Source organism: Hippocampus bargibanti, linkage group LG13 (assembly GCF_051943395.1).
Source record: "Hippocampus bargibanti isolate YZ-2025 linkage group LG13, ASM5194339v1, whole genome shotgun sequence".
Taxonomy (NCBI): domain Eukaryota; kingdom Metazoa; phylum Chordata; class Actinopteri; order Syngnathiformes; family Syngnathidae; genus Hippocampus; species Hippocampus bargibanti.
The window spans coordinates 11,044,466-11,070,980 of NC_142746.1; the positions used below are offsets into that span (position 1 = coordinate 11,044,466).

A 26,515-nucleotide genomic window follows, 5' to 3' on the forward strand; every position below is an offset into this window, starting at 1 on the left:
TGTGCATCCTCTTCTCTTCATGTCCTCTTTGACCACATCCATAAACCTCCTCTTTGGTCTTCCTCTCGGTCTCAGCCTGTCCATCACCATAGCAAATAAGAAGGGGCTCAGAGCTGACCCCTGGTGGAGTCCCACCTCCACCTTGAATTCCTCCGTCACACCGACAGCACACCTCACTGTCTTACAGTCATGATATATGTCTTGCACCGCTCTGACATACTTTTTGGTCACTCCAGACTTCCTCATGCAATACCACAGCTCCTCTCTGGGCACTCTGTCATATGCTTTCTCCAGATCTACAAAGACACAATGCAATTCCTTCTGACCTTCTCTGTACTTCTCTATCAGCATTCTGCATCACTGCATCTGTCGTACTCTTTTTTTGGCATGAAGCCATACTGCTGCTCACAAATGTTCACTTCTGCTCTTAGTCTAGCTTCAACTACTCTTTCCCAGAGTTTCATTGTATGGCTCATCAACTTTATTCCTCTGTAGTTAGTACAACTCTGGACATCTCCCTTGTTCTTAAAAATGTGCACAAGTACACTTCGTCTCCATTCTTCAGGCATCTGTTCACCGTCTAAGATCTTGGTTAATAACCCAGTCAGGAACACCACCGCCACCTCTCCAAGACACTTCCATCCCTCAATTGGTAAATCATCAGGCCCGAGTGCCTCCCCCCTTCATCCTCTTCAGTGCCCTCCTCACTTCGTCCTCGCTAATGTTTGCTACGTCTGGGTCCACAACAGTCACGTGTTATACTCTTTGTTCCTTCTCATTTTCCTCATTCATCAATTCTTCAAAGTACTCTTTCCATCTCGCCTTCACACTACTGGCACCTGTTAATACATTGCCATCTCTATCCTTAATCACCCGAACCTGCTGCAGGTCCTTACCATCTTTGCCTCTCTGTCTCGCCAGCGTGTAAAGATCAATCTCACCTTCCTTGCTGTCCAGCCGAGCATACAAGTCATCATAGGCCTCTTGTTTGGCCTTTGCCACCTTTACTTTAACCGTGCGCTGCTTCTCCTTGTACTGCTGTCTACTCTCGTCCCTCCTCTCATTCCATTCCCCATTCCACCACCAAGTCTCCTTATCTACCTTTCTTCCACTCGATACACCAAGTACTTTCCGACCTGTGTCTCTGATTAGGTTCACTGTAGTTTGCCAGTCATCTGGAAGGACATCTTGCCCACCCAGTGCTTGTCTTACCTCCTTCCTAAATGTCATGCGAAGGTGTGCCTTATAGTCCGATGCACCTTATATATGGAAAATGTTTGAAAAATAGACCATTAATTGGGATGCACTTTATACTCCGGTGCGCCTAATACACCAAAAATACAGTAATATTAGTTACATCTGGTGTTGACCCACTATTCGAAATTGGGCCCACGCCCTGCTGCAAAGTAGTGAAAAATCGTTAACAAACTGATGCCCCAGTTGGTAAATCTTCTCAAATTAATTCTGCATTTTTTTTTGTTTTATTACCTGGTTGTTTTTTTTTTGTCATTTTGCCATTTTAGGCAAATTTAAGGATGTTAGATGACATGTCCATTTTTTGATTTGAATAACCTTTGACAAATCCAAATTCCTGCACAATGGTGAAATTAACACTGCCAAAATGGTGTGAAAAAGAACTAAGGTAAATGACACAAAATATTCCTTGACAGGTTGACAAGAGTTGAACATATACTAAAATTTTAAGTTTAAACTACAACAAAACCTCTTCTTCTTTTCCTTTCGGCTGTTCCCCTCAGGGGTCGCCACAGCGAATCAATGTCCTCCATCTATTAATGTCCTCTTTGACCACATCCATAAACCTCCTCTTCGGTCTTCCTCTCGGTCTCCTGCCTGGCAGTTCAAGACTCAGCATCCTTCTCCCGATATAGTCACTCTCTCTCCTCTGGACATGTCCAAACCATCTCAGTCTGGCCTCTCTGACTTTCTCTCCAAAGCCTCTAATATGAGTTGTCCCTCTAATGTACTCATTCCTGATCCTATCCAACCTGGTCACTCCCAAAGAAAACCTCAACATCTTCAGCTCTGCTACCTCCAGCTCTGCTTCCTGTCTTTTCTTCAGTGGCACTGTCTCCAGTCCAAACATCATGGCTGGTCTCACCACGGTTTTATACACTTTTCCTTTCATCCTAGCTGAAACCCTTCTATCACACATCACACTTGACATTTTTCTCCAGCCGTTCCAGCCTGCCTGGACACGCTTCTTCACCTCTTTTCCACACTCTCCATTTTCCACATGTCCATTGAAGTATCCACCAATTAGAACCCTCTCACTTCTCGGGATGTTCTGTATGACTTCATCAAAGTCCAACCAACATTTCTCATTCTCTGCCAGCTCACATCCTACTTGTGGGGCATACCCACAAACAACATTGAACATCACACCTTCAATTTCTAGCTTCAGACTCATCGTTCTATCTGATACTCTTTTTATTTCTAAGACATTCCTAACAAACTCCTATTTTAAGATAACCCCAACTCCATTTCTCTTTCTGTCTTCACCATGATAGAACAACTTAAACCCTGACCCCTAGCTTCTAGCCTTGCTCCCTTTCCACCTGGTCTCCTGGACACACAGTATGTTTACCTTCCTTCTCTGCATCATGTCAACCAGCTCTCTACCTTTACCTGTCATTGTTCCTACATTCAAAGTTCCTACTCATAGTTCTATACTCTTGGCGTTCCATCTCTCTCTTTTCCTCCGGGCACACCTGCCTCCTCTCCTTCTTCCACCAACAGTAGTCCATTTTCCACTGGCACCCTGAAGGTCAACAGTACCAATGGCGTTCCGTTGTTAACCCGGGCCTCGACCGAATCGGTATGGGATTCATAGGTTTAAACTACAACAAAACCTCAATACCACAAATTCTCCCAAAAAGTACATTTGAAAAATAAATAAATAAAAATATGCGTTTAAAGCCCAAAGCACAGAATTGTGCTGTGTGTTTCTGCTCTATATCCCGAGTCAGTGTTGTGGATCAAAATGTCTGTATTGCCTTTGTAGCTACTGCGAGAAGACGTCTTGTAGAATAAGCGCAAGAGCGCCGTTTAAGCTGGACTGACAGGAACCCTTTCATGGTCAGTGTTACACTGGATAAAACTCAACGCCCCACTGCTGTGGATTAGCCCGCTTGCTTGTGACACGCTGCTGAAACATTCATGGCCGTCAGTGAGGGAGGCGGAATGTGATTGGGCAAACACTTGAAATATTTAAAGTGGGAGCCTGTTGGCACCTTTTACTGGTTGCACGGCGTAGCGTCAGGAGCTGGAAAAAGAGGCTAAAAGCTTGTAATTGGCGCTGTGTTGTGTGGCGTGTCAGTCTGTAACGTTCAAGTCTTGACGCTCTTCTTGCTGCCGCTGTGAGCGAGCGCCTGCCTGCGCCTTTGAGCTTCCTGATGACTTGACATCAAGGACTTGAAGTAGAAATTGCAATTCCCTCAGAAACGGCGTGTCTGCGCCGAGAAAACGCCGTCGCTGAGGCAGAATGGCGGCAAAAGAAGAAACTAACGTTGATTAATAGATCACAGCATATCATAGCCAATCCCCGAATGCCTTGCAAGTATGCACACAAGGGTTTTAAACAGCATGGAGAATTAGATGGACGTCCACCAGACTGAATGCTTATGCAATGTAAATGATGAAAATGAAATGTAAAATTGTCATGTTTTCTTTTTGTATGCTCTCTTTTTACAACAATTTGGTTTTTGCTGTTTTTCCCCTGCCACAATCCTGTCTATCTTCTCGTCTTTTATTAAAAAAAAAAAAACTTGGTACTCTGGTACGTTATGAATTCTGTAACCATCCGGGTCTGCTCAACCACTCACCGATTCCACTTCCTCAAAGTTCCCAAAAATAAACACATGTAAGTTATCTTAAACTCTTGCTATTCCTTAACTGCAGCTTTATTTTCCGCAATCTCCACTTTACTGTCATGGCCGACACTGTCCCAAAAGACGGCAAATCCTGAGATACATGAGCCCTTCATTTTTCTTCACTGTTTGAATTAGCATTTTCACTGGCGAAAATCTTTGGTGGAAATGTTTCAGTCCCGACGCAATAATGCTCATCTTCAGAATAATCATGCATTATGCGATTGTTGCTGTTTTGCAGTCGGCACGATCCTCTTCTCGTACCCGGTAATGAACAAATCGAAAACATGGACATGAATGTGAAGAGGTATGACTCCACCGGAATGTTTCACTGGTGCCCATCAAAAGACATCGAAAAAGTCATTCTGGTGAGTGAAGTGCGGTTTTACCACCACATGCTGTTTAAAAAAAAGCATCATATACAGAACATTACATAAAATAAATTGAAGTAGCCTTCTGAGTCCCCCCTCACACTTGTAACATAATCCAACCACATACTAATATATACTGACATTTCTTCCTCTGCCTCTCCCCTCTAAGGTGAGTTTATGGTTTTCTTTCTATATACTGTCTATATCCGCATGTAGGTTTAAGTGCATAGCGTTGCAGTCGTCCCGCACATGCGTTTGGCGTGACGTCTTTGCAACGGGGCAGTTTGCAAGCGCTTAGGTGGACCCATAAATAAATTGTGTTGTCACAAAGACTGCAACACAAAATTCATTCCGGTGCAACAAGCTGCACATTCTTTCAGAGATTTGAAACACATTGACCGTGAGATGGATGAAAAGGTTTCTTCAGCCGTCATCTGTACATCAAAGAAGTACAGATGACGGCTGAAGAAACCTTTTCATCGATGGACCACTCCTGTACGACTGAGAGCTGACACAGACGTGACCGTGAGATGGAATTTATTTTCAGGAACCTGCCTACAAGGTGGTTGTTTTCCAATTAAAAGAATGAATTCCAATTCTATTTCACAAAAAAATTAAAATGATCATATTTCTTCAACAGTAGAATCGAGGCCATGCCCGATGAGTCACTGGCCCAAATCAATATTGGGGGCCTTGACATTTTTTTCCCTAAATTGTCACCCTTCCCACCTCGCTTCTATGATTTGCACGTCTAGAATTTTCAGAGAAGTGCATCTATCATATGTCGTTGTGCACGTAACGTAAGTACTACCGCTGTATTACGCCTTCATTTTCTTCCCAAAATGACACTCTGGTTTATACGCAGGCGCGCCTTATATTTGAAGTAAATAGAGCCACAACAGGTAATGCAATTACAATCAGCAGCTACCGACTCCATTTTACCCGGTAGAATAAGTAGTGTGTAATTCCAGCCTCTACTTTAGCGCCTTATAATGCGGTGTGCCTTATACATGTAAAACTTTTATATCAGAATCAGAAAGCCTTTAATAGTCCCATAATGGGTAAATTACCAATCTACATCAGCAAAATTGAAAGGGGTGGGGTCAAAGAAGAAAAGTATTCAATGCATAAAAGAAAATGTCAGGAGACTGAAATGTACAACTGGACAAAAAATATAACAGACTGTACATGTGCAAAGTATAAAAATATATGAAAGTATAAAAAGCATATTTGATATGATGTATGTAACAGTATTTACTTGACACAATGTGGCTGTTATTTACAAAGTATGAGACCACATTTTTCATGTGTATTTATTAAGATATATCTATATATTGTGTTTGGAACCTTCATTCATTGAAGGTGCGCCTTATATCTGTGAAATGTTTGAAAATACACCATTCATCGGGGGTGCGCCTTATACACCGGAAAATACATCAAATAATTTTGCGTTGACCGGGCTGTGTCATTTCCATCGCCAAGTGCAAAGTTTTCACATTTACAATGAAAATAAGTGCCTTCTCTTAGATCGACTTCTTACTTGAAACACATCACAATTTCTGCAGTGAAATAAATGCTAAGGGAATAGTACATTTGCTATCTGAAACATTTTTCTTTGTAAAATGCTTCATTTTACTCTTGTTAAATTTTTAATAAAGCAGTGGCCTTTTTTTAAATCCTGTGACTGCATGACGTATTTTCCCCACAACCTTTAGTCAACTTGCATCACATTTACCCAACTTCCCTAAAGTATTCCAAACTGCATTCAAGCAACTTACTATGAATCAGCTGCTTTTGGTCATCAAGCAGAAAATGACATTTTATGGATTAGTGATAATCAAATTCCTATGTTGTTTAATTTTCCACTATTCCCATTCGCAGCTCATGCACCAAGGTAGCTCAACCTCTCATTGTGTTTTCTTTTCTGTGCTCTTTCCCCATCCCTCTTATGTCTGCAGACTCGGAGTGAAGCCTCCATGACGGTACTGAGCGGCCATGTGGTGGTCTGTATATTTGGGGATGTCACGTCCGCTTTAGTGGGGCTGCGAAACTTGGTGATGCCTTTAAGAGCCAGCAATTTCCATTATCATGAACTCAAGCCCATCGTTTTTGTGGGCTCACTGGACTATCTGCGGCGAGAGTGGGAGACGCTACACAACTTCCCCAAGGTCTCCATATTACCTGTGAGTGTTACCCGACTGTTCCAAATGTAGTGGCTTCTTTATGCTATGTTTACTGAGACTTAACTGAAGGATTGTTCTGTGACAACGTCTAGAAAAGCACGATCGGTCTTGTAGACCGGTAATGCAGGCCAGTCTTCAGTGCAGTCATTTTAGTCTAGTCCTCGAAAAGCAGCTACATCAATAAAATGTTTTTTCACTTCAATATGCAATAGCAAGTTCACTGCAGTGAAACACTATTGCTTCCTTATTCACTTTGTTTTTCTCTCCCCCTCTTCCCCTGTGTTGCTGCCCCACCCCAAAGGGTACGCCATTAAGTCGGGCAGATTTAAGGGCTGTCAACATCAACCTCTGCGACATGTGCGTAATCCTGTCAGCCAATCAGAACAATATCGAGGATGCCTCGCTGCAGGATAAAGAATGCATCTTGGCGTCACTCAACATCAAGTCCATGCAGTTTGACGACAGCATTGGGCTCTTGCAGGCTAATTCCCAAGGTAATGAGCGATCTCTCAGACTCTGGCTGTGCTGGTGGCACAAGGGGACAGATTGTGGTAGGACGGGAAGTCAAATATTTTTTTCAAAGGAAGAATTGGGGAGAATGGAAAATGACAATTACCATAATTATATTTTCATTCACATTATGAATCACAACCGGAAGGAATATCAATTGTACTTAAAACCCAACCTTGGGGAACACCTTGACCACCTGAGATTTAGGACATTCGCACAAGCTCAATCAAGCACACCAACAGGATGATGTAAAATGGTCTTATACAATGGCACACAATTGAATTTGTGAGTGTAATCGCTGCATCATTTTCTAATCATTCTCGTCTTGTTCGCTAGTAATTATAAGATGCTCAACCTCCCTGCTAATTTAATGATATCAACATGCTGGTGTCATTTTGATGTTGTTGTTTCCCCATGTCTGGCGCTTCATCTGGAACAGATTGTAGATGTTCACCATCCGGGCCTCCCATCAGGCCTCATCAACATGAAGTGGCGAGTACAAATCACCACGTGACGCGACTCAGCTGCCGCTCATTAGTTACGACCAAACGGTGACAACTTCCTGAATGGATGGCGCGGCATTAAGCCTGGTCAATGCCATCCGCGCGCATAATCCACACGTTATGATTGGCTTCAAAGACGACACGGCTCAAGCTCGAGACTATTTAGTTCTATGGTTCTTAGTACAAATCAAAACGGAAAGGTTTTAGTGCCGAGCACCAGCGCATGTTTTAGGAGAACGCCAATGCTGTTATTCCTGCAGCTGTGAGTGATTGATGCCCTGTCGATGGCCGTGCGGCTGAGAAACAATAAGAGGAAGTAAATCAGCCAGGGAACGGCTCTGGGGAGCACTCTTCACATGAAGCCACCCCAGCATGGAAAACCCAGTTGCCCGTGTCTCTCCGAGGGTCGATGGATGGGGCCCATTGTCATCAATAATTGGGTCCTATATCAAACACTCATTTCGGTGAAAAATACTTCACTTTAGAGAACACTAGCGCAGTGCACTCATGCATACATCAGGAAATACACACATAGCCAGATGCTTGTGTTGTATCACAGTAACGCTTTGGGGGGGTTCCTTCCTCCCAGCGACGCTCCCATTCACGCGCCGTCTGCGGAATTGAAAACAAGAAGGCACAAATGAATAAGTAAACAAGCGCTTTCCTGGGGGAGAGCTTCTCACGCCGGCTGTAGCCTGTACTCAACCGCAGAGCATCGCCGTGCCCGGGGGGCTACAGGGATAAGGGGTAGGGGGCTACGTAACCCAGATCTCACTTGACTGTTGCAACATGCCGAACACTTGAAAGCAGCGCCAGCCTGGAGGTGATAGTTGTGTGTATTAAAAACGCAATCACTCCACAGACAGGTAGGCAGGTAGATACTGTCAAGTGAGAATTTCAGTGGGTCTTGCTGTTTTTCACTCAATACGGAATTGCCTTTCAAGTTGGCTTTCTTGTTCCTTGTCTATTTCACACAGACAGTTAAACAGAATTTGCTCAATGCCACTGCAGCAATCTCATTGTTTCACATCACACTCAACTTTCCCAACTTTGTGTTGACAACCAATTTTAGACACACCAAACGATGGCGCTGATTATGCTCGGCAAATGTCTTACAACAGAAATTCATTTTTTGGGGGGAGATAATGAGGCGTTGTCCTGCCAATTTTCAAACTTGAGATGGGAGTGCTGCACAGTGGCAGTAAACTCAACTTTCTCCGCACTAAGAAGCTATTTGGCCAATTGTGAATAATTCTTCTAAAACTACACTTCAAGTTATTTAATTCCTTTTCCTGTCCCTTTGCCGAATTATTAACCGCATACTGTCTATAAAACTCATCCTAGCTAAATGCTACCACAAACGAGATAATCTAAATATGATTTCAGAAACAAGTGATTTAAGTAACAACTCTGGTGATGACACCCATCTAATTTGTATTTCAAAACACAACCATAATAAAAACATTGATTGGGATGATGTTTGAAAGGCAATGAGTGGCTTATCAAAACAATACATAGTATTGGATAGATACTGCACAACAGAGAAATAATATATAAGTCTTGAAGAGGTTTGTAACTGCTGTTAAAAGCAGTAGCAGGCTTAATGTTGTATTTTTCCCCTCCACTGACAATGACATGTTGCTGTACTCAGCAGGGTGCCAGCTGCATAGTCTTTAAAACCATGAGTGTTTTTTTTAAGTTGACTCTAGAAACGGGATAACATCATCATTTTGTCCTGAATGGACAAAATTCAAAATCCTTGGATTGTCAATTCAAGGGAAAGAATTGGAATTACAAAATGACACCATGCTGTACTGACGACGATGTGTGTCTTTTCCTCTTTTGCAACATAAGCGTCTCATTGAGTGTCTTGACAGGGAAGACACACAGTCATAAAATGGTGACCTAAATGTATTGTGTACTTCCTGGCTTGGTAGCATTTTGCTGAAGTCAGCACTGAATGATGGATGTCAAAACACAGCTGATGCATTATGCATCCTACATTACCAATTTAAGGTGTTTATTTGTCACTTTGAAGGACCTCAAAAATGTGAAGTCATGCGGATTTGCGTCGCTGTCACTTTCTGTCGCGACCCACGCCATTTTTTTGAAAAGGTTTTCCGGTATCCACTTCACCAACTTTTATTGTAACAAAATGAGGGACATGTAAAATTGATGGCGAGCTGCTGATGCAGGACCACAAATGCTAAATATGTCCTAACTGACCTCTAAAAGCACTGTGGCCATACCGCTGCATTTTCTTTCTTCACAAACTAGGGGTGGGACTTTCTGAAAATGCCCAATTTGCAGCTCAATTTTTTGCAGATTTTGGACACTTTAAGTCATTTTTATTGGTGTTTTGCATTTGAATTAAAATACATATATTACTGCGTGTTTTGGCTATTTTAGATGGTATAAAACGTTTTTCTGATGTCAGCTAAGAAAAAGTGACGTCGGTTGTCCATTAATGCTAACTCAAACAGTAAATGCGTGCACACGCACTGTAAAGCTTAGGAACATTCAAAAACTATCTTGCTATAAAAATCTAAATATTCGACCAAGCAGTATGCAAATTCATCTGACATAAGTCTGCTCGCTCAACACCAACAGCTGTTATGAAGTGTCGTGGATAGTCTCACAGAAATTAGCACAGATGGGTGAATCAAAATATAACTAGGTTTTTGGGAAGTGTGTTTTTAAGGTGTGATTATCAGCAAAAAAAATATCTTTGAACTCCTGATTTTGTCACATTTTGCGTTTACCCCTTGCTGACCTTTTCCAATCCTGTTTTGCTATGTGTAGGTTTCACGCCTCCTGGAATGGACAGGTCATCTCCAGACAGCAGTCCAGTACATGGCTTCGTGCGTCAGGCTTCTGTCACAACCGGATCCAACATCCCCATCATCACCGAATTAGGTAAACCTCACACCCCCAGTGCAAATGCCAACAAAGCATCATCGTTGTCCAACAAAAAACACATCAGTCCAATTTTTGAGTGTCATTTTCTTTTTATTTGAAACACAGCAAACAATAATTCTTTTGTGTTTTTGATAAAAATGGAACAATGACAATTTGGAGTTATGGTTCATGTTTTTCATTGGACAGCGACATATGTAAAGGTGGCAAACATTTTTGATGACATTTTGCTCATTGACTGCTCTATATTCATAAAATATGAATTGTCATTGTTTTCAATGTAAATGTAATTGTTTTAATATCGCGGGTTATCCATTTTGATATAAGGTCAAATATGTTTCTTTTTCTTATGTTGTTATAACTTCACTTCCTGTTATATTGTGATCATCATATTTATCTTCATTTTCCCTTCTATGATGGCAAACAAAAGATGTTTTTCTACCAAAAGTTCCAACTCACGATCAAGTGGAATTTGGGTTCACTTCTATGTTATGGTTTGCTTTCCCTGTCACTAATGTCTGTACATGTCAATTGTTAACTCTTGCAGTGCTAATTTAACTGTACGGACTAACTCTACCGTGAGTGATTCAAACACTTTTTTGTTAAGGAGCGCTACCACATCTTCTGCAATTTGTCCACTAATGCACAAGAGCAACTCAGCCTGACGGGAGGGAAATCAAGGGGGGGTGTAAGAAAGAAAGCGAAAAAGGGGGTGAAAACTGCCTTGGTTGCAACATGGGCCCATTTATTAATAACAATGGCAGTGGCTGTATTCCCATTGGTGCTGCGGACTCATGAAACTTTCAGATCTCTGAGGGGCCTTGGGAAGCACCAGAGACTGCCTGCTATGTCTCCCCTGACCCAATTAGGGAGCAATGGTGCATGAGAGCAAGCTAAGAGAAGGCCAGCAAGAAAAAGTAGCTGTACCTAATGTTACTTGTAACCGGGCCGGCCATTACCTGCAGAGAGATTCTCCCATTTCAGCATGCGTGTGATGGCCAGAGTGCCGTTCTGTCCTTGTCAGCATTGTCCACTTGCCTTCTCTCCCCCAGCACGACAGACACTTTCATTACCTTTACTCGGAATACTTGCATTATCAAATGCCGAATGCTCGAAGTGGAGTACTCAGACAAATTTCATCAGAGTTCATCAGTGCTCAGTATTCAAGTAACCAGTGTTAAAATAGATGCTTAGCTTTGACTTACAAAATCTGACAGTCACGAATGTGCCTAACAATATTAGCATGTGTGGGAGGCAAGTTGCTTCACATTAGGTCTTAAGGTAGCTCAATTTTTTGAATGATTTTTTTGTCCTTTGGCTTGGAGACAGCAATAGCAGTTGATTGGATTGGATTAGCCTTTATTAGTCTTTATGAGAAATGTACATTTCGCAACAGTAAAGTGATGAAAGTAAGAGGAAAGGAAAGGCAGAAGTAGACAAACAAAATACAGTACCGACTGTAAAGGCAGCCACCCACTCTCGCAGCACCATCTTGATTTAAAAAACAAAACAACAAATAACTAAATAAGAAATAGTGACAACACAAAAGACAAACAATCATTCAATTTAAAGCACTTTCTGCACCCTATTTGTTGTATGAAGCAGTTCTAAATGAAAGAAGAGAGGATCAAAGCTTCCTTTTCACCAGTGGATCAGGGACTTCATGGTGAAATGCGCATGTCTGCTCCAAGCTACATGTTGAAAGCAAACATGAAGCTGTAGCATCCATTGACGAAAAGAGAGATTGTCTCACATCCCCTGTCCCATGTAAATCCGTATCAATTCCAGGCCGCGGCAGTTCCACATACTGCACCGAGGCTCCTTTTTTCTCATCGTGAGCTCCTCAAGCCATGCATCCATCCAGCCACAGACTGCATCAACCTTTCAGCTGAACAAAGTGGGCCTTTGAAAACGCTGCCCATTACAGGCGCAAAAAAGCAAAATCGCTCCCGAGCTGTCCAGCGAAGACAGTTAAACAACACTGACATTCCTCCCAAATCAAAAACAGTGCTGGCATATTCATGCTGCCGAAAAGGTGTAACCACTCAGCAGTTTTCTCTACTTTATGAATATCGTTGCCAAAAATGCTGAAAAACAATCTGGATCAGTTCCACATGACGCACAACAACTCAAAGTGACAAAAGAAACACAAAAACAACAAAAAAGCAAGGCTCGTGAGAGCACTTGCTCACAGCTGCCTACTCAGGTGCCATCTTGGACTTCTTTTCATTTACTTATTGTTCACATAATGGTTTGGCGTGAAGCCAGAAGCAGAGCTGCAGAGTTTTTGTTTATGCACTAGGCATGTGGCGAAAGCACGAGGCATGTCAATACGTTACGTGTGGAAACCCTACCGAGGCTTCAGTTGCACTTGACACCATCACCAGGTGTGTGACGGAATTTAGATTGAGCATGTGTACTTTAGATTCTTTCCCATTAATAAAGTGCTGAACATGTCTCCACCATGTGCACACGATGTAGGGCCATGTGTAGCGCTTTCACTGCCTTGAATCAGTGTTCGGCCCTTAACAGTTCTTAAATCTAAGCTGCTTTATATTCGTACACGAGCCGGCCATTAGCGAGACGACTGCTGGTGACGGACACAGCAAGATTCCTTTATTGTCATCTTGTGAAAAGTGCTTCAATAACGACGCCATCTCTCCCCTCTCTGCACTGCCTCATCACCATTAGATAAGCCGGGCAAACCGCTGCCATCGCTTTCACTCAGTCAGGAAAAAAAAAGTGGGACCAACATACAAATGATAACAGAGCTGGGTAAGATGAGCCTTTGTCCTTCTCTGCCCGTCCCTTCGTCCGTCCGTCCCCTCGCACCACCCTCATCATCAGCTTGTCTTGATTTATCTGGCTGCAGTCAAGGCCCACGCTGCTCCCATCGCTTCACTTTGACCACATTCTTATTCTTCCTTCTTGTTAAAATCGACTGTCTTGTTTGGCGCCTTTCTTTTTCATGATTTTTTTTTTTTTTGCTTTTTTTCCAGCCCTCCAGTTGTGTTTGCAAACTATCGCTCAGGCCTTTGATCATGTTCACTCTGTCCTTGTGGCTGTTTTCATAGCAACACCTCCCATCGCTCATCCTCCAAACACACAGACACACACCCACGCACACACATACACAGTCCACTCCCCCCACCAATTCACATGTTTGGCCCAGGCCTTTTTGCATCAGCCTCTTGTTTCTTTTTGACTGACATCCCCAGCACTCAGGGAGTCTGCAAAGAAATCAGACAAACTAAAGCTTAAGCCGTCTACTGTAGCTGTTGTGTGATGCTTGTTTTTGGACTCTGCACTCATTGCAGGTATTGAACCAATGTACTGGGGAGAAAACCAATGACTTTACTTCAATTATTGTAATTATTATTGTCTGAAGTGTGATGACAACATTCATTTTCAGGGTTCAGGTAAATATATGAAAGGGTGATGATGTGACGGAACATCTATCGGCTCACGAAAACTAGCATGACACTATGCATGGATTTTGGATGTTATCAAGGCCATTGTTGAAGTCTAATTTTTAAAAACTGTAATTAAGAACTATTGGCAGTTGCATTACTTTTTTTCATTTAATCTTTTCACTAAAATTTTGTCGTTTTGCTTTAAATCATGTGTTGGACTTCTACAATGGTAACCACACCAAGAAAGTTGTTACTTATGGATTGTATTAATTTATTTTTTTAATTTATGGTTTGTGTGACATACCCCTGCATGAGATATTATGTGAAATTGAGATTTTAAACGTTTTACCACTGATACATTGATACATGGATGATACTGTACTGTATATGTTGAATATATTCGTATTAGATATAAATTGGAAAATAACACATGATAATGCCATTTATAGGGTATTTTATTATAATGCCTACATTATGATAATAGCTTTTTTTCTTGAATGGGTGGAGGATAGCACATGATTCCGTTTACAGTGACACATGTGTTGTCCATTTTGATTTTCTGCCCAAATAAAAGGCTGTAAAAAGTTCAAAGGGAGGAAACAATGCATGTCCCTGCTAACTCTACAACTTGTGCATCCTACCAGTGAACGACTCAAACGTTCAGTTCCTGGACCAAGACGACGATGACGACCCAGACACAGAGCTGTACCTCACGCAGCCTTTTGCCTGTGGAACCGCCTTCGCCGTTAGCGTTCTCGACTCCCTGATGAGCGCCGTGAGTCCAACCTCCGCATTGCATTGTCGTCCCATTTAAACACCCCCAACATAAAAATACATAAGTGCCGACCACATCACCTCTATACTGTTAATTTTTATTTATGTATTTATTTATTTAGTTGTTAGTTAGCTGGTTAACAAGTTGGTTGGCTGGTTGACTCGTTAGCTAACTTGAACTTACTGCTAGTTAGCTAGCTGGTTAGTTGGTTAGTTAGTTAGCTAGTTAGTTGTTTATGTGGTTAATTAGTTGGTTAGTTAGTTAGTGAGTTTGTTAATTAGTTAGTTGGTTAACTGGATAGTAAGCTAATTAATTAGTTAGCTAGTTGGATACTTGTGTCATTGGGTAGGTAATTGGTTGGTTGGTTAGTTAGTTAGTTAGTTAGCTAGTTAGTTGGTTAGTTAGTTAGTTAGTTAGTTAATTGGTTAAGTAGTTGGTTGGTTGGTTGGTTGGTTGGTTAGAAATGTACTGTACCTTCTCTTAAATTTCCAGGATATAACACAACTCCATGAACTACTTCAAAATGATGCAGTTTACCTAAATCTAGAGAACTCCCATTTGGGTTAGCAGAGCATTTGTTGTTCACTTCTCCACCTTTTTGGGAATGCTTGGAGGACAGTCGGACAAAAACAAAATGAGCACACAATTGCCACAACTCATTGTGCGACATTTATGAGTGGACGTGTGTACCCAAAACCTGTTGAAGGGGGAATTATACCTCGACAGTGTGATAATAAACACGAATTGTGGTGTTCTTAGATTGATTTTCTACCACTATCATCACAGAGTTTCTCAGATTGTGGGTGGGTATGAAAAGTACCACTGGAATTAGCTAAATGAGCTGAAACCTCTGCCGTAACCAATGTAAACTTTTTTGGGGTGTTGCTAATGTTTGTATATTTACCAAAGGAATTCATAAGGAGACTGTTTTCTGTTTGGAAAGGTGAGAACAATTCCTGTACTTTTTGAGCTCCAAGTTTCAGTGCTTGCACCAAATAGCAGGAGCGGGTAAATTAAATGGTGCTGGTACATTGATCCGACATGTCTGCCAGCTATGCTGACATCAAAGCCAGATAGTTGGCGTGGCTCCTCATTTTGACGTATTTCAAATTCAACTTGGTCTTTTAATGAAGTAAGTATGGAATATTAGCGTAATGACACTGACACCAGCTCGACTTTAACGGGCTTGGCGAACGTTCTTTCATCTCTTGACAATGCCACCACCGCATCAAATATCATCAAAAAAAGGAAGGCAATATGGGACAAAATATAACCTTCAACACCTTTTTTTCTCAGTCATGGCCAAGTGTATTTGTCCACTCTGTATCGTGATGGCTTCATTCCAGCAGCTTGCTTAGTGAGCGAGGGGTTAGAGAAGCTCGGCGGAAGCGAGCCGAGGGAGTCGAGTGGGCATCAGCTGTACTGTTGCGGGGGTCAGAGGTGAAGGCGACTAATGGACAGTGCTCATCCATCATGAGGCTCCGCAGGCCTGTCAGGGGCCCGCCGAGAGGAGCTGCCACTCTCGGCTTCGCCTGCCGACTGACACTGACTGTCTTTGCGCGCCGCCAAAAGCAGCATGTGATGGTTTGACGGACAGGAGGTGTTGATGCCCACAGAGTGCAGTCAAGTCCCATGTTAGTGAAGGGAAAGTGCTGTTGGACTCGAGCACAGCAATCCCAACAACGCAATACATCCTGATGGTGTGTTTTGGTTTGTTTGTTTTTACCTCAGTGATTGAGGTTATGAAAGATGATGAAGATGATGTGGTCACGGACCACTAGAATACATACTCTTGCTTTCCCAATAATTTTCCTTTTGATTGATTACCACATTTTCCGGTGTATAAGCCGCATCCAAAACCTTGATTTTTTCAAATGATGACCCTGTGCCTTCTATGCAGGTGTGGCTAATATCTGAAGTAATAATGAGGCACAACAGGTCTCGCAACTACAGTCAGCAGCAACTGACTGACTCCATTCCCCCTGTATAAGTAGTGCTAAACCCCAGCCTCTACTGTAGGCCTTTATAATGTGGTTTGCCTTATAATTGGAAAACGTATATTTTCTATATTATATTTGTAAAATGTTTGTCATTCATACATGGTGCGCCTTATTATGTGGTGTGCCTTATTTTTGGACAACTTTTACGTATTTATTTAATCTATTTGGAAAACGTTTTTCGTCCATTGCAGGTGTGCCTTATAGTCCGGTGCACCATATATATATGTAAAAGGTTTGAAAATGCACCATTCATTGGGGGTGCGCCTTGTACTTCGGTGTGCCTCATACACCGGAAAATACAGTAATAGTAAAGGTCGACAAGTGTTTTTATACTCTTTATTTATTATCTATAATAGTCAATTAATAGTCAAAGTCACTATCTATAATAGTCAGTTAGTGACTACAGTGTGTTCATATTGGGTTACATTGTGCTCCTGTAAACCACGGACCGCTGTACGTATAATATCTCAAGGGTTGGGAAATGACCTGAAAAGAGTTGCCGATACGAGTCGGCAGTTTTAATCCATCCTGTTGGTTGAATTTCGAAATGTGGACCTTCTTCCTGTTCTCCCCAGACATACTTCAATGACAACATCCTCACACTGATCAGGACGCTGGTCACCGGAGGAGCTACGCCGGAGTTGGAGGCCCTTTTGGCCGAGGAGAATGCCCTGCGAGGAGGCTACAGCACGCCGCAGACGCTGGCCAATAGAGACAGGTGTCGCGTCGCCCAGCTCGCTCTCTATGATGGGCCCTTCGCTGACTTGGGGGTAAGAGGATGTTTAAGCGGAGATGACACATTTTGGCACGAGCCGGCAGCACACATTTCACCGCCCCTGCTCGTCGCCGTTCTTAATCCGATGTGAAGAACAGCGATCACGCAAAGCAGTTCCATTGGGCGCCGAGCACCCATTGTCTACACGAATAATCGTATTTATGTTCTAAATATGATGTCGTATGGTGTGACTTCTCTAACGAACAGCCATGCGTCTTGTCTTGTCACCAGGATGGCGGCTGCTATGGCGATTTGTTCTGCAAAGCGCTGAAGACATACAACATGCTGTGTTTTGGCATCTACAGATTGAGAGACGCTCATCTCAGTTCACCGAGCCAGTGTACAAAACGGTAAAATATCTGTTTAATTTATCTCTCATGGAATTCATTGCCTTGCTCAAATGGCAAGTTTAAAAAAATATCCCTATATTCAAACCCCTACGCCCTACACCCGTCTAAACAAAGTAATTTAATTCATATTGTGTTTGTAACAAACAGACTGCGCTTCATATCATCCGCACAGATACGTAATCACCAACCCGCCGTACGAGTTCGAGCTGGTGCCCACCGACTTGATCTTCTGCCTCATGCAGTTCGACCACAATGCGGGCCAGTCACGAACCAGCTTGTTCCACTCGTCCCACTCCTCTCATTCCTCCAGCAAGAAGAGCTCATCCGTCCACTCAGTCCCGGCCTCCAACCGGCAAAACCGCACCAGTAAAACCCGGGAAGCCCGAGAAAAACAGAAGTACGTATGTGCCCTCAATGTCGTGTGTCCGACGCATGCAAGCTCTGTGTTTTCTACGTGCAGTTTATCTGTATCCTCGGTGTGTATATTTGTGCGTGAGTGTGTTGTGCGTGAGTTTTTTTGGCCATGTTGTGTTCTGCTTTCTGGCTTGTGCTTTTCTTCCATGATCATCTCCACCGTGTCATCACAACATCACATTGACTCTCTCAAATGGAGATAGACAAATTGCTAAGTAATTTTTCAACAATCTAAAACGAAGACTTTAGTTTGCTGACGAAGTTACTTGGATAAGAAGTGAAACGTCCGACACCTTCAAAGAAGTACGGATGACGGCTGAAGAAACCTTTTCATCAATCTAAAACATTTAAAAATTTGTGGTTGAAGAATAGCCTAAAAGTGCAAAGATACATACACACATCTTAATGGGAGGCTGACAGTGGCGTACCTGCTATGTCAATGCAAATATTCAGCATTCTACAATTGAAGATTTAAAAAAAATTAAAGGACACCATTTCAGTAATTGTATGTACATTAATAACGTTAATAATATGTATCAAAACAATTATACACTGATAAAATATGAAAACATCAAAACACTTGAATAGTGGCAGTACTTGTGAGGACCGCTGTGTGTGTTTGACAACCAGTGTTATCAGCTGTGTCTAAACCATGATTACTTTGTGTGGACTTGGCTGATTTCTCTTCGACAGAATGTTCAGATATGATACAAGATTCACTAAGCGAACAGAAAAAAATGAGTGTTGTGGTTAATGTCATCCCACATGTGCTGTGTTTGTCATTTTGTTGTTTGCGGTGCATCTGCTTCACTGCATGTTAGCAGGCACTTCTTACTGTTATTATTAGAGATAATAACAGTTTGACTTCTATTTTGCCCTTTTATATTTAAACTTTTACCACCAAGAGACCATTAGGGCCACATTGAAAAGAAAATATGAATAGATTTTTTTTTCTACATTCATTAGTTTATTTCGGAAAAAAATGTGTAATTTTTGGCGGGTAATTATTACAGTATAGTAATTTTAATAAAGTATGGCAATTTTTTGCGAATAAAGTTAGATTTTTTTCCGAAAACAATCCCTTGAACCATTTTGATTAAAATACAGTAAAGTCTCGTTATATCGATATCGGATATATCGATAGTCCCGGTTATATCGATACTATTGCTATGCACGCACGGAGAAAATTACATGCAAACAGGGTCGGATATATCGATAGTCCCGGTTATATCGATATTTTTTCGGACTCCCTTGAATATCGATATAACGAGACTTTACTGTAGCTACATTTATGATTGAAGCTGAGTTGAAAATGAATGAGGTTGTTTGAGTCAAAAAAAGTTTTCTTGGCTTAATAAGATATGTTCTAGTTTTAGCCCTATATTAACTCATTCACTGCCAGACGTGCAAAAATGTGTCCACTTCAGTGCCAGGATTTTTGTCATTGTCACTCAAATTCCAGGACCCACAGAATATTGAGTGTTAGGACTACATAAACATTAAAAACAGTTTAGAATTTGTAGACTATCTTCTTTCATCAGAAAAAAAGAGTTAAATGAGCTTGAAATGAGGACGGATGTCCAAAATACAATGCAATACATACATACAGTAAAGTCTCGTTATATCGATATCGGATATATCGATAGTCCCGGTTATATCGATACTTTTTCTATGCACGCACGGAGAAAATTACATGCAAACAGGGTCGGATATATCGATAGTCCCGGTTATATCGATATTTTTTCGGACTCCCTTGAATATCGATATAACGAGACTTTACTGTATTTGTTTGCATAGCGCTTTACAACAGCTGAAACTGTAACGAAGTGCTATCATGGAAAAAAAGAAAAATGCCGCCCCCTCATGGAAGGGAAAAAACATTACCAGAAGTCTTACCAGCGCTTTATCGGCACCCACGCAAGAAAAACCAAAACCCCAACAAATTTGGGCATGGCGCTCTACGTCCTATTTTCAATTCCCGAATAAATTCGGGAATGGCAGTGAATTGGATTGGATTGGATTGGATTTGCCTTTATTAGTCTCACGGTGGAGAAATTTACATTTCACAGCAGCAAAGTGATGAAAGGAATGAAAGTAGAAAAAAGAAATACATGAGCTGCTGGAAAGGCAGCCACTCTCGCGGCGCCGTCTTGAAGTTAAAAGACCAAAAAAAAACTAAATAACAAATATGACAAAACAAAGACAACATGACAAAACAAAGACAACATGACAAAACAAAGACAGCATGACAAAACAAAGACACAGAGAGTCATTCATTCTTCAGGACTTGCTGTACCCTCTTTGTGATGACATGAAGCAGTTCTCGATGAAAGATGAGAGGATCAAAGCGTCTTTCCACCAGTGGATCAGGGACATCATGGTGGAACGTGCACGTCGACTACAAGCTAAATGTTGAAAGCAAACACGCATCTGTAGCATCCATTGACGAAAAGAGATTGTCTCACATTCCTGTCCCACATAAATCTGCTTCAATTCCAAGCCGCAACAGTTCCAAAGACGCATCGGCGCTCTGCGCTGACGCTCCTTTCTTCTTATCGCGGGCTCCTCAAGCCATGCATCCATCCAGCCGCAGACTGTCCAACAGCACCGACTTTTCCGCTGAACAAAGCGGGGCTGTGAAGATGCTGCCCATTACAGGCGCAAAAAAAGCACAATAGCCCCTGTGGTGTCCAGCGATGAGAGTCGAATGGCATTCCTCCCATTCAAAAACAGTACTGGCATATTCATGCTGCCGAAAAGGCGCAACCGCTCAGCACAGTCTCCTCCTTGATGAATGTCATGGTCAAAAATGCTGAATGAGTTAATTTCAAAATAGTTTTTAATTTTTTATTGTTATTGTTCTTGAAACATATTTAACAAGAAAAAAATAAACATATTTGGCAATCTTTTTTTTTTCCATCAAAATTTGCTGACCTAAATATTTAATCTTGATTTTACAAGTCCGATATAACCTTCCTACCCGCACCCCCTACCCATCTAAATGGCAACATTTCAATTATTTTCTTTTTAGTGTGGCCCTGGTACTCCTAGCAAGAAAGAGCACAGTTAAAGCACAGTTGTGGAAAGCATGAAGATTAATCATATTGTCCCAAAATATAATTCTAGTCATTAATCGGCCCTTAAAGTGAACATGTATGATGTTTTACTTTTAGTGGTCTGTCCCTTGTGTACTTGCTGTGCAGAATGTAAATATTCACGTACTCACAGTATATTACTCGCCTCTCTCTCTGAAGTGCAACAAGGATGAATAGAATGGGCCCAGGTATGCAAGTTAACGATTCTGCATGACTTGGCAACCTTGACGTTCAATCATAACCGCGTCCTCTGCGAACGTCGTTATGATGCGGGGCAGTTTGTTTTGATTTACGACCTTCACTTAGAAACAAGTCTCACCTTTCAGTTTTGATTAAGGCAAAACAATCCTTCCTCCTCCCGCCCTTCCTCTTCATCACCGCCCGAGCCCATTGCTACCATGCATGATGTCGATAAACCTTTTTTTTAGTTTGTTTCTTCTCTGAACTCTCCCTGCTATCGTGGCTTTGTTGCGCCATCTATCGCTCCTACTTCATCATTTCCTTTCATTTTTGAGATGCTTTGCAATGTATGAGAGGGTCGTGTGTTTGCGCATCTCTCCCTCCTGTTGCTAGCAGATAACTTGTAGCGTGATTCGAGCAAAACCACGCATGTCGTTCACATTGATTTCAATCCTACCAAAACATCCACGAGCCGTTCTTGTGTTGGCGGGTTTGGGGATTTGATGGATGGACGGATGGTTGAGCGGATGGATGAGAATTGGGTAAATGAATGGGAGTTGGATGAATGGACGCACGGCTGGGTGAATGGATGGATGTATATACATGTTGATCACAAGGTTAATTTATTAGGATCCTCTAAAATATCCCCGCCTGCCCTAAAGCAATAGTATTTCTTTCAATGTGACCACCCGAAAATTAATCGGAATAATAATCAGAAATCCTTTAATAGTCCCACAATGGGGAAATTTGAAATTAGTTTGCATCAGTAGCGTAAGATTACATCAGCACAAGATGGCACACAAATCTACTGCAATATGTTTTATTTTTGTTTTATTGTGGACTAATATCAACTGCAATTACGAAGATCATTTGTCATACTGTTTTCATAAAGTATCGGATCGTTTTTGGTATATCTTCAATCCTGCTCCGTCTTCTTAAAATGTTTTGCTGCTGACCGGTTCAAATGAAGCGGTGTGCTTTGATGCGTCGCAATTCTTCTTCCGAACTGACTCTGGTCTCTCTGTGTCCCCTCGTTTGTCCTTGTCTCCAGAAAAGAAACGGTTTACAGATGAATCAGAAAACACCTCCACGCGAAACATTCAGATCAAGCCCATGAGCACTCACATGGCCAACCAAGTCAACCAGTACAAATCCACAAGTAGTCTGATTCCACCCATCCGAGAAGTCGAGGACGAATGCTGAACCCCTTTGAACGTTTCCGCTCGCACACTCAACACAAGCGTTGGAGGCGTGACGGTGATGAGAAGGAGGACGATAAGACGTGCTTATGTCTTCTTAAAAGGAGAACCAGACTGGAACCCAAACTGGACCTGCTATGTGTGTATACCTTTAGTGTTACTTCCATGCTCTTTGGACATTGTTTTATTTATTAATGTATCAATAGAGATGTACATAATGACAATCAAATAACGCGTTGTACAGCCCCCTCCCCCATACCTCCTCCCCCCTAGCACTTTGTTGGAAATATTCTTTGAAGATTTGATGAGCAAGAGAGAGAAAAAGTACTTCCTGTCTTGCTTTGCAATAGTTGACAAATGGTGACAGCTTTTTGGAGGAACGAGGCTCACATCGTCACCCCAAAGAAATCATCAGACGCCATTCTTCCAGCCAGCTGGGCTCACCGTTGTCCATCTTGTATACTTCGGTTCTATTTGCACTATTTATTTTTTTTTTAAACAAGGGAGAAGGGAGGACAAACCAAGAAGATAGTGAAAGAACTTTGCCCTCGGAGGAAGGACTATGAAAAGGTTCCGTAAGAGATCATATCATGCAAATTCATTTCATCCAAAGGTTTCGCCCGAATGAAGAATTAGCCAAGGAGCTTCAGGAGGTTGAAAGACGTTGCATCTGAACCAAAACCCAACCATGTTTGAGCAAAATGCAGCAGCACCTTTTGGGATCTCACACACACAAAAAATAATAATAACAACATAAAAAAACAAGGGAATTTGCCACGTATCGCGTAAAAGTGGGTGTAAACCGGGGTCCTCCTCTGACCGTTAGAGACTGCCTGGGCTTGGCGTTAGGGGTGCTTGGATGTTCTCCACCGCTAATCCTAGATATCGATCGCCTGGGAATCAATACAAATTAATAAGACAAACAAAACTCTCAGGAGTGATGCTGCTCTTTGCTTGCACTGCTCGAGAAAATGCTCCAAACCTGGTTGGGCGGAGATGCAATGGTCGGAGGCTTGTGGTTTTTTTTTGGGAGTTAGACTCCCAAAACTCTTTTCAGCAGAATCGAGGCAAAAAAAAACTTACCTATCAGATATATTTCTGCTTCCCCCCCCCCCCCCCCAACATCTATGCTTCTATCAAAAGAGTATTTTTTTAACTTGCATACCGCCATCTTCAGCCCGGCAGCTCACCCCTGCAGAAGTCACCGCATACGGAAGCTCACCCGGACAAATCTGTTCAACAGAGCATCCTTAGCTACAAAAAAATAAGTGAAATCAATAAAAAAAAATCAATCAATCTTGAAGAGTTGTAAGAATAGATGACTAGATGCTAAAGTCGCTTCCTCAGACTGAATGATTTTATGCGTTTGACCTAAATTAGGTCCCAAGTGCGGAAATTGCACACTTATTGCAAAGTGTGATCACGTTGGTTGTTTGTGTGTGTGTGTATATATGTGTGTATGTACGCGCACACTTTTTTCCCCCCTCTTTTTTTTTCCATTTCCCAAAATACAGTTTAAACCCAAGAGAGAAGCGCTCATGGCGTATCTCATCTATAGGCTGTAAACAAAGTCATACGTGGAAGACTTATGATATTGTGCCGTCGTTGTTTGTCGTAAACTCAAGCCCATTTATTTCTTGAAGTCTAGACACTCGTCTCTTTCATTGGAGCTAAAATAAATACATAAAATGAAAAAAAGGACAGCGGAAAAAGCTTTCATGTCCATCTATTAGGTGTGATGCAACGATCCTTACGCCTCATGCGCATTGTCCTGAAGTGAATTTTTGAACTGTGATCACATCGTCGTCACACTTGTAGCAAACAGATTTCACAGAGAACAAAAAACAGAGAGAGCGAAAGAGAGAAAATAAACAACAACCCGTGATATTTCAAATTGAATCAGTACTATTTGAACAGTGACAATGAATCAAGATGGTTGGGAAAGTAGCACCAACATGATTAACTGAGAGAACACCCTTAATTTTCCTGAAGTTAACATTCCGTTTTTGGCGTCCCTTTTGTTTACAGCTGATTTTGGGTGGTGGGGGTTCTTGAAACATAATCACACTGTAACACTTTTCATGCTGCAAACTGGCTTGAACATGACTTTGCCGATTAATGCAATATTTGTCAGATTTTTTTTTTTTTCTGGGGGTGAGGTATTGTTATAATGTCTCCTTGTCACATGTCTCTGTTTCTCAACGTGGTACTTTTTTAATGTGTTTATGTGGCTGTTTTTGTTGAAGTGCCATGAAGAGTTTATAGTTGAGCATCCTTCAGTCATTCAGGGACACAAGCTCGCTTATATTTTTCTGTTAGAACGTGTCTATTTTCTACTGTGACGTTCTTATCTTGCGCCGGTATTGATAACATCCAAGTTGTCATCACCTCCATGCCGGTGCAGTGCCAGGCAGTGCTCGAAGGTTAAGAGGAGGGCTCCGCGTCCGCACCCCACTATTCGCGACAAGTGGCATTCGGTGTCTCCCTTTGGCATTAGTTGCAATACGGATGACTGAACGATGCACACATTATCCCCCTCGGCCAATTATCTGTGCCGCATCGTATGTCACTCACTGTATGTTGCACTTCATGAGTTGATCTATTTTTGTTGTAAAAGAATGGATAGAATCATTTATTTGCTGGGAGCTGTATGAGATATTTGAATATAAATATATAAATATAACGCATACAGAGACTGGAGTTGGGTCTCGAGTCTTAAATAATGGATTAAAAAAATGGGGGAGGTTTATTTTTATCAGTGAATGAAGGATTTCAGGCATCACGTCGTCATTGTCGTCGTCCACCGCCGCAAATCGGGAGTTTGACATAGCAGTCTATTTGTTTTGGATGTGTTATAGACATGGATTATTTTGATGGTGCTGAGTTGATATACCTGACTCTGTCAAATATAATCTGCTGATAAATATTACTGTCTTGTACAAAATGTTTGTACATAGATTGTACATGGTTTCTTTTTGTATTTTTCTCAAATTAAAAATGGATGTATTTGTGTTCCAAACCGAAGAAAAAAAGCACTGACTTTTCTGTTCTTTTGGATTATTTCAGGAATAAATAAATATAAAAAATATATTTTTAAAGATACATATCCCCCCCCCAAAAAAAAAAAATCACACTCCGAGCCCTTAACTCACTTCATCATCAAAACCATCTTGATGTTGCTCACATGGCAATGTTCTTTTCATCCAGGAAGTGTCAGATGCTCTTGACGTTGTATCACGCAGTGACTGAAGCAAGCCCACGTGTTTCATTTCTTCAATGTGCCGGTTGATCGTCTGGCCCTGTGGCAAATACAATTTCCGGCACATCGAGGAATGCAATCAACATGACTTTGACTTTGGACTGAGACGATATTGCTTTCTTTAGCCTTAGCGGACGCTGACAGTTCCGCAAAGGATCCATGACTTATCACTGATGATGACCAGTCAGTGTCATCATCGCTCTGCTCATTGCTTGATGGGCCTGACACGGAGGAAATTAATTTAAAAAAAAGCATGTGGTAAAATGTTCAATGGCTGCGGTCAACAGTCAAATCCTCCAGGGTAATGAGATTGAAGAAGAATATGGTTTGAAATGTGTCTTTTGTGACACCAGTCCCGGAACATAGCGCATATCATGACACATACTGTATATGTATGGATCTTGTAGATTCAATTTGAAACAAGATTGTTGACGTTTTACTTCTACCTCCTCACGTTTTCTTCATGGGGTTTTCTTTGTTTTATTTGTGCATGAGTTACAACGGTAGTTTGTCGTCCGCAAAGATTCACTGGGAGCGGCCATCTTATTTTGTTTTATTTGGAACTTTAAATAACCGACTCGTTATCACACTGGAGTTGTTGCTAATGTGCCAACTTTGACCACAGGACACAAACAACACATTTTTTTGAATAAGGAAGTGGTCAGTCATCTGAACGCTATGTCTG

General features: G+C 41.7%; 1 protein-coding gene across 13 annotated transcripts in view; it reads left to right on the plus strand.

The window, feature by feature from the left end:
• LOC148889303 (calcium-activated potassium channel subunit alpha-1a) overlaps positions 1-25,626 on the plus strand; it is a 150,995-nt gene extending 125,369 nt beyond the window's left edge. For 7 of the 13 annotated variants that reach the window (XM_089011865.1, XM_089011867.1, XM_089011868.1 and 4 more), the window contains 11 exons: positions 4,129-4,255; positions 6,217-6,441; positions 6,743-6,935; positions 10,257-10,370; positions 13,062-13,145; positions 14,428-14,558; positions 17,134-17,328; positions 17,565-17,683; positions 17,856-18,080; positions 21,352-21,380; positions 22,424-25,626. In XM_089011865.1, the coding sequence (XP_088867991.1) occupies positions 4,129-4,255; positions 6,217-6,441; positions 6,743-6,935; positions 10,257-10,370; positions 13,062-13,145; positions 14,428-14,558; positions 17,134-17,328; positions 17,565-17,683; positions 17,856-18,080; positions 21,352-21,380; positions 22,424-22,575 (1,594 nt within the window). In that variant the 3' untranslated portion in view covers positions 22,576-25,626. The remainder of the gene's footprint in view (positions 1-4,128; positions 4,256-6,216; positions 6,442-6,742; positions 6,936-10,256; positions 10,371-13,061; positions 13,146-14,427; positions 14,559-17,133; positions 17,329-17,564; positions 17,684-17,855; positions 18,081-21,351; positions 21,381-22,423) is intronic. The other 6 variants (XM_089011870.1, XM_089011874.1, XM_089011871.1 and 3 more) reach the window with 1 other exon arrangement.
• The last annotated feature ends 889 nt before the right edge of the window (positions 25,627-26,515 follow it).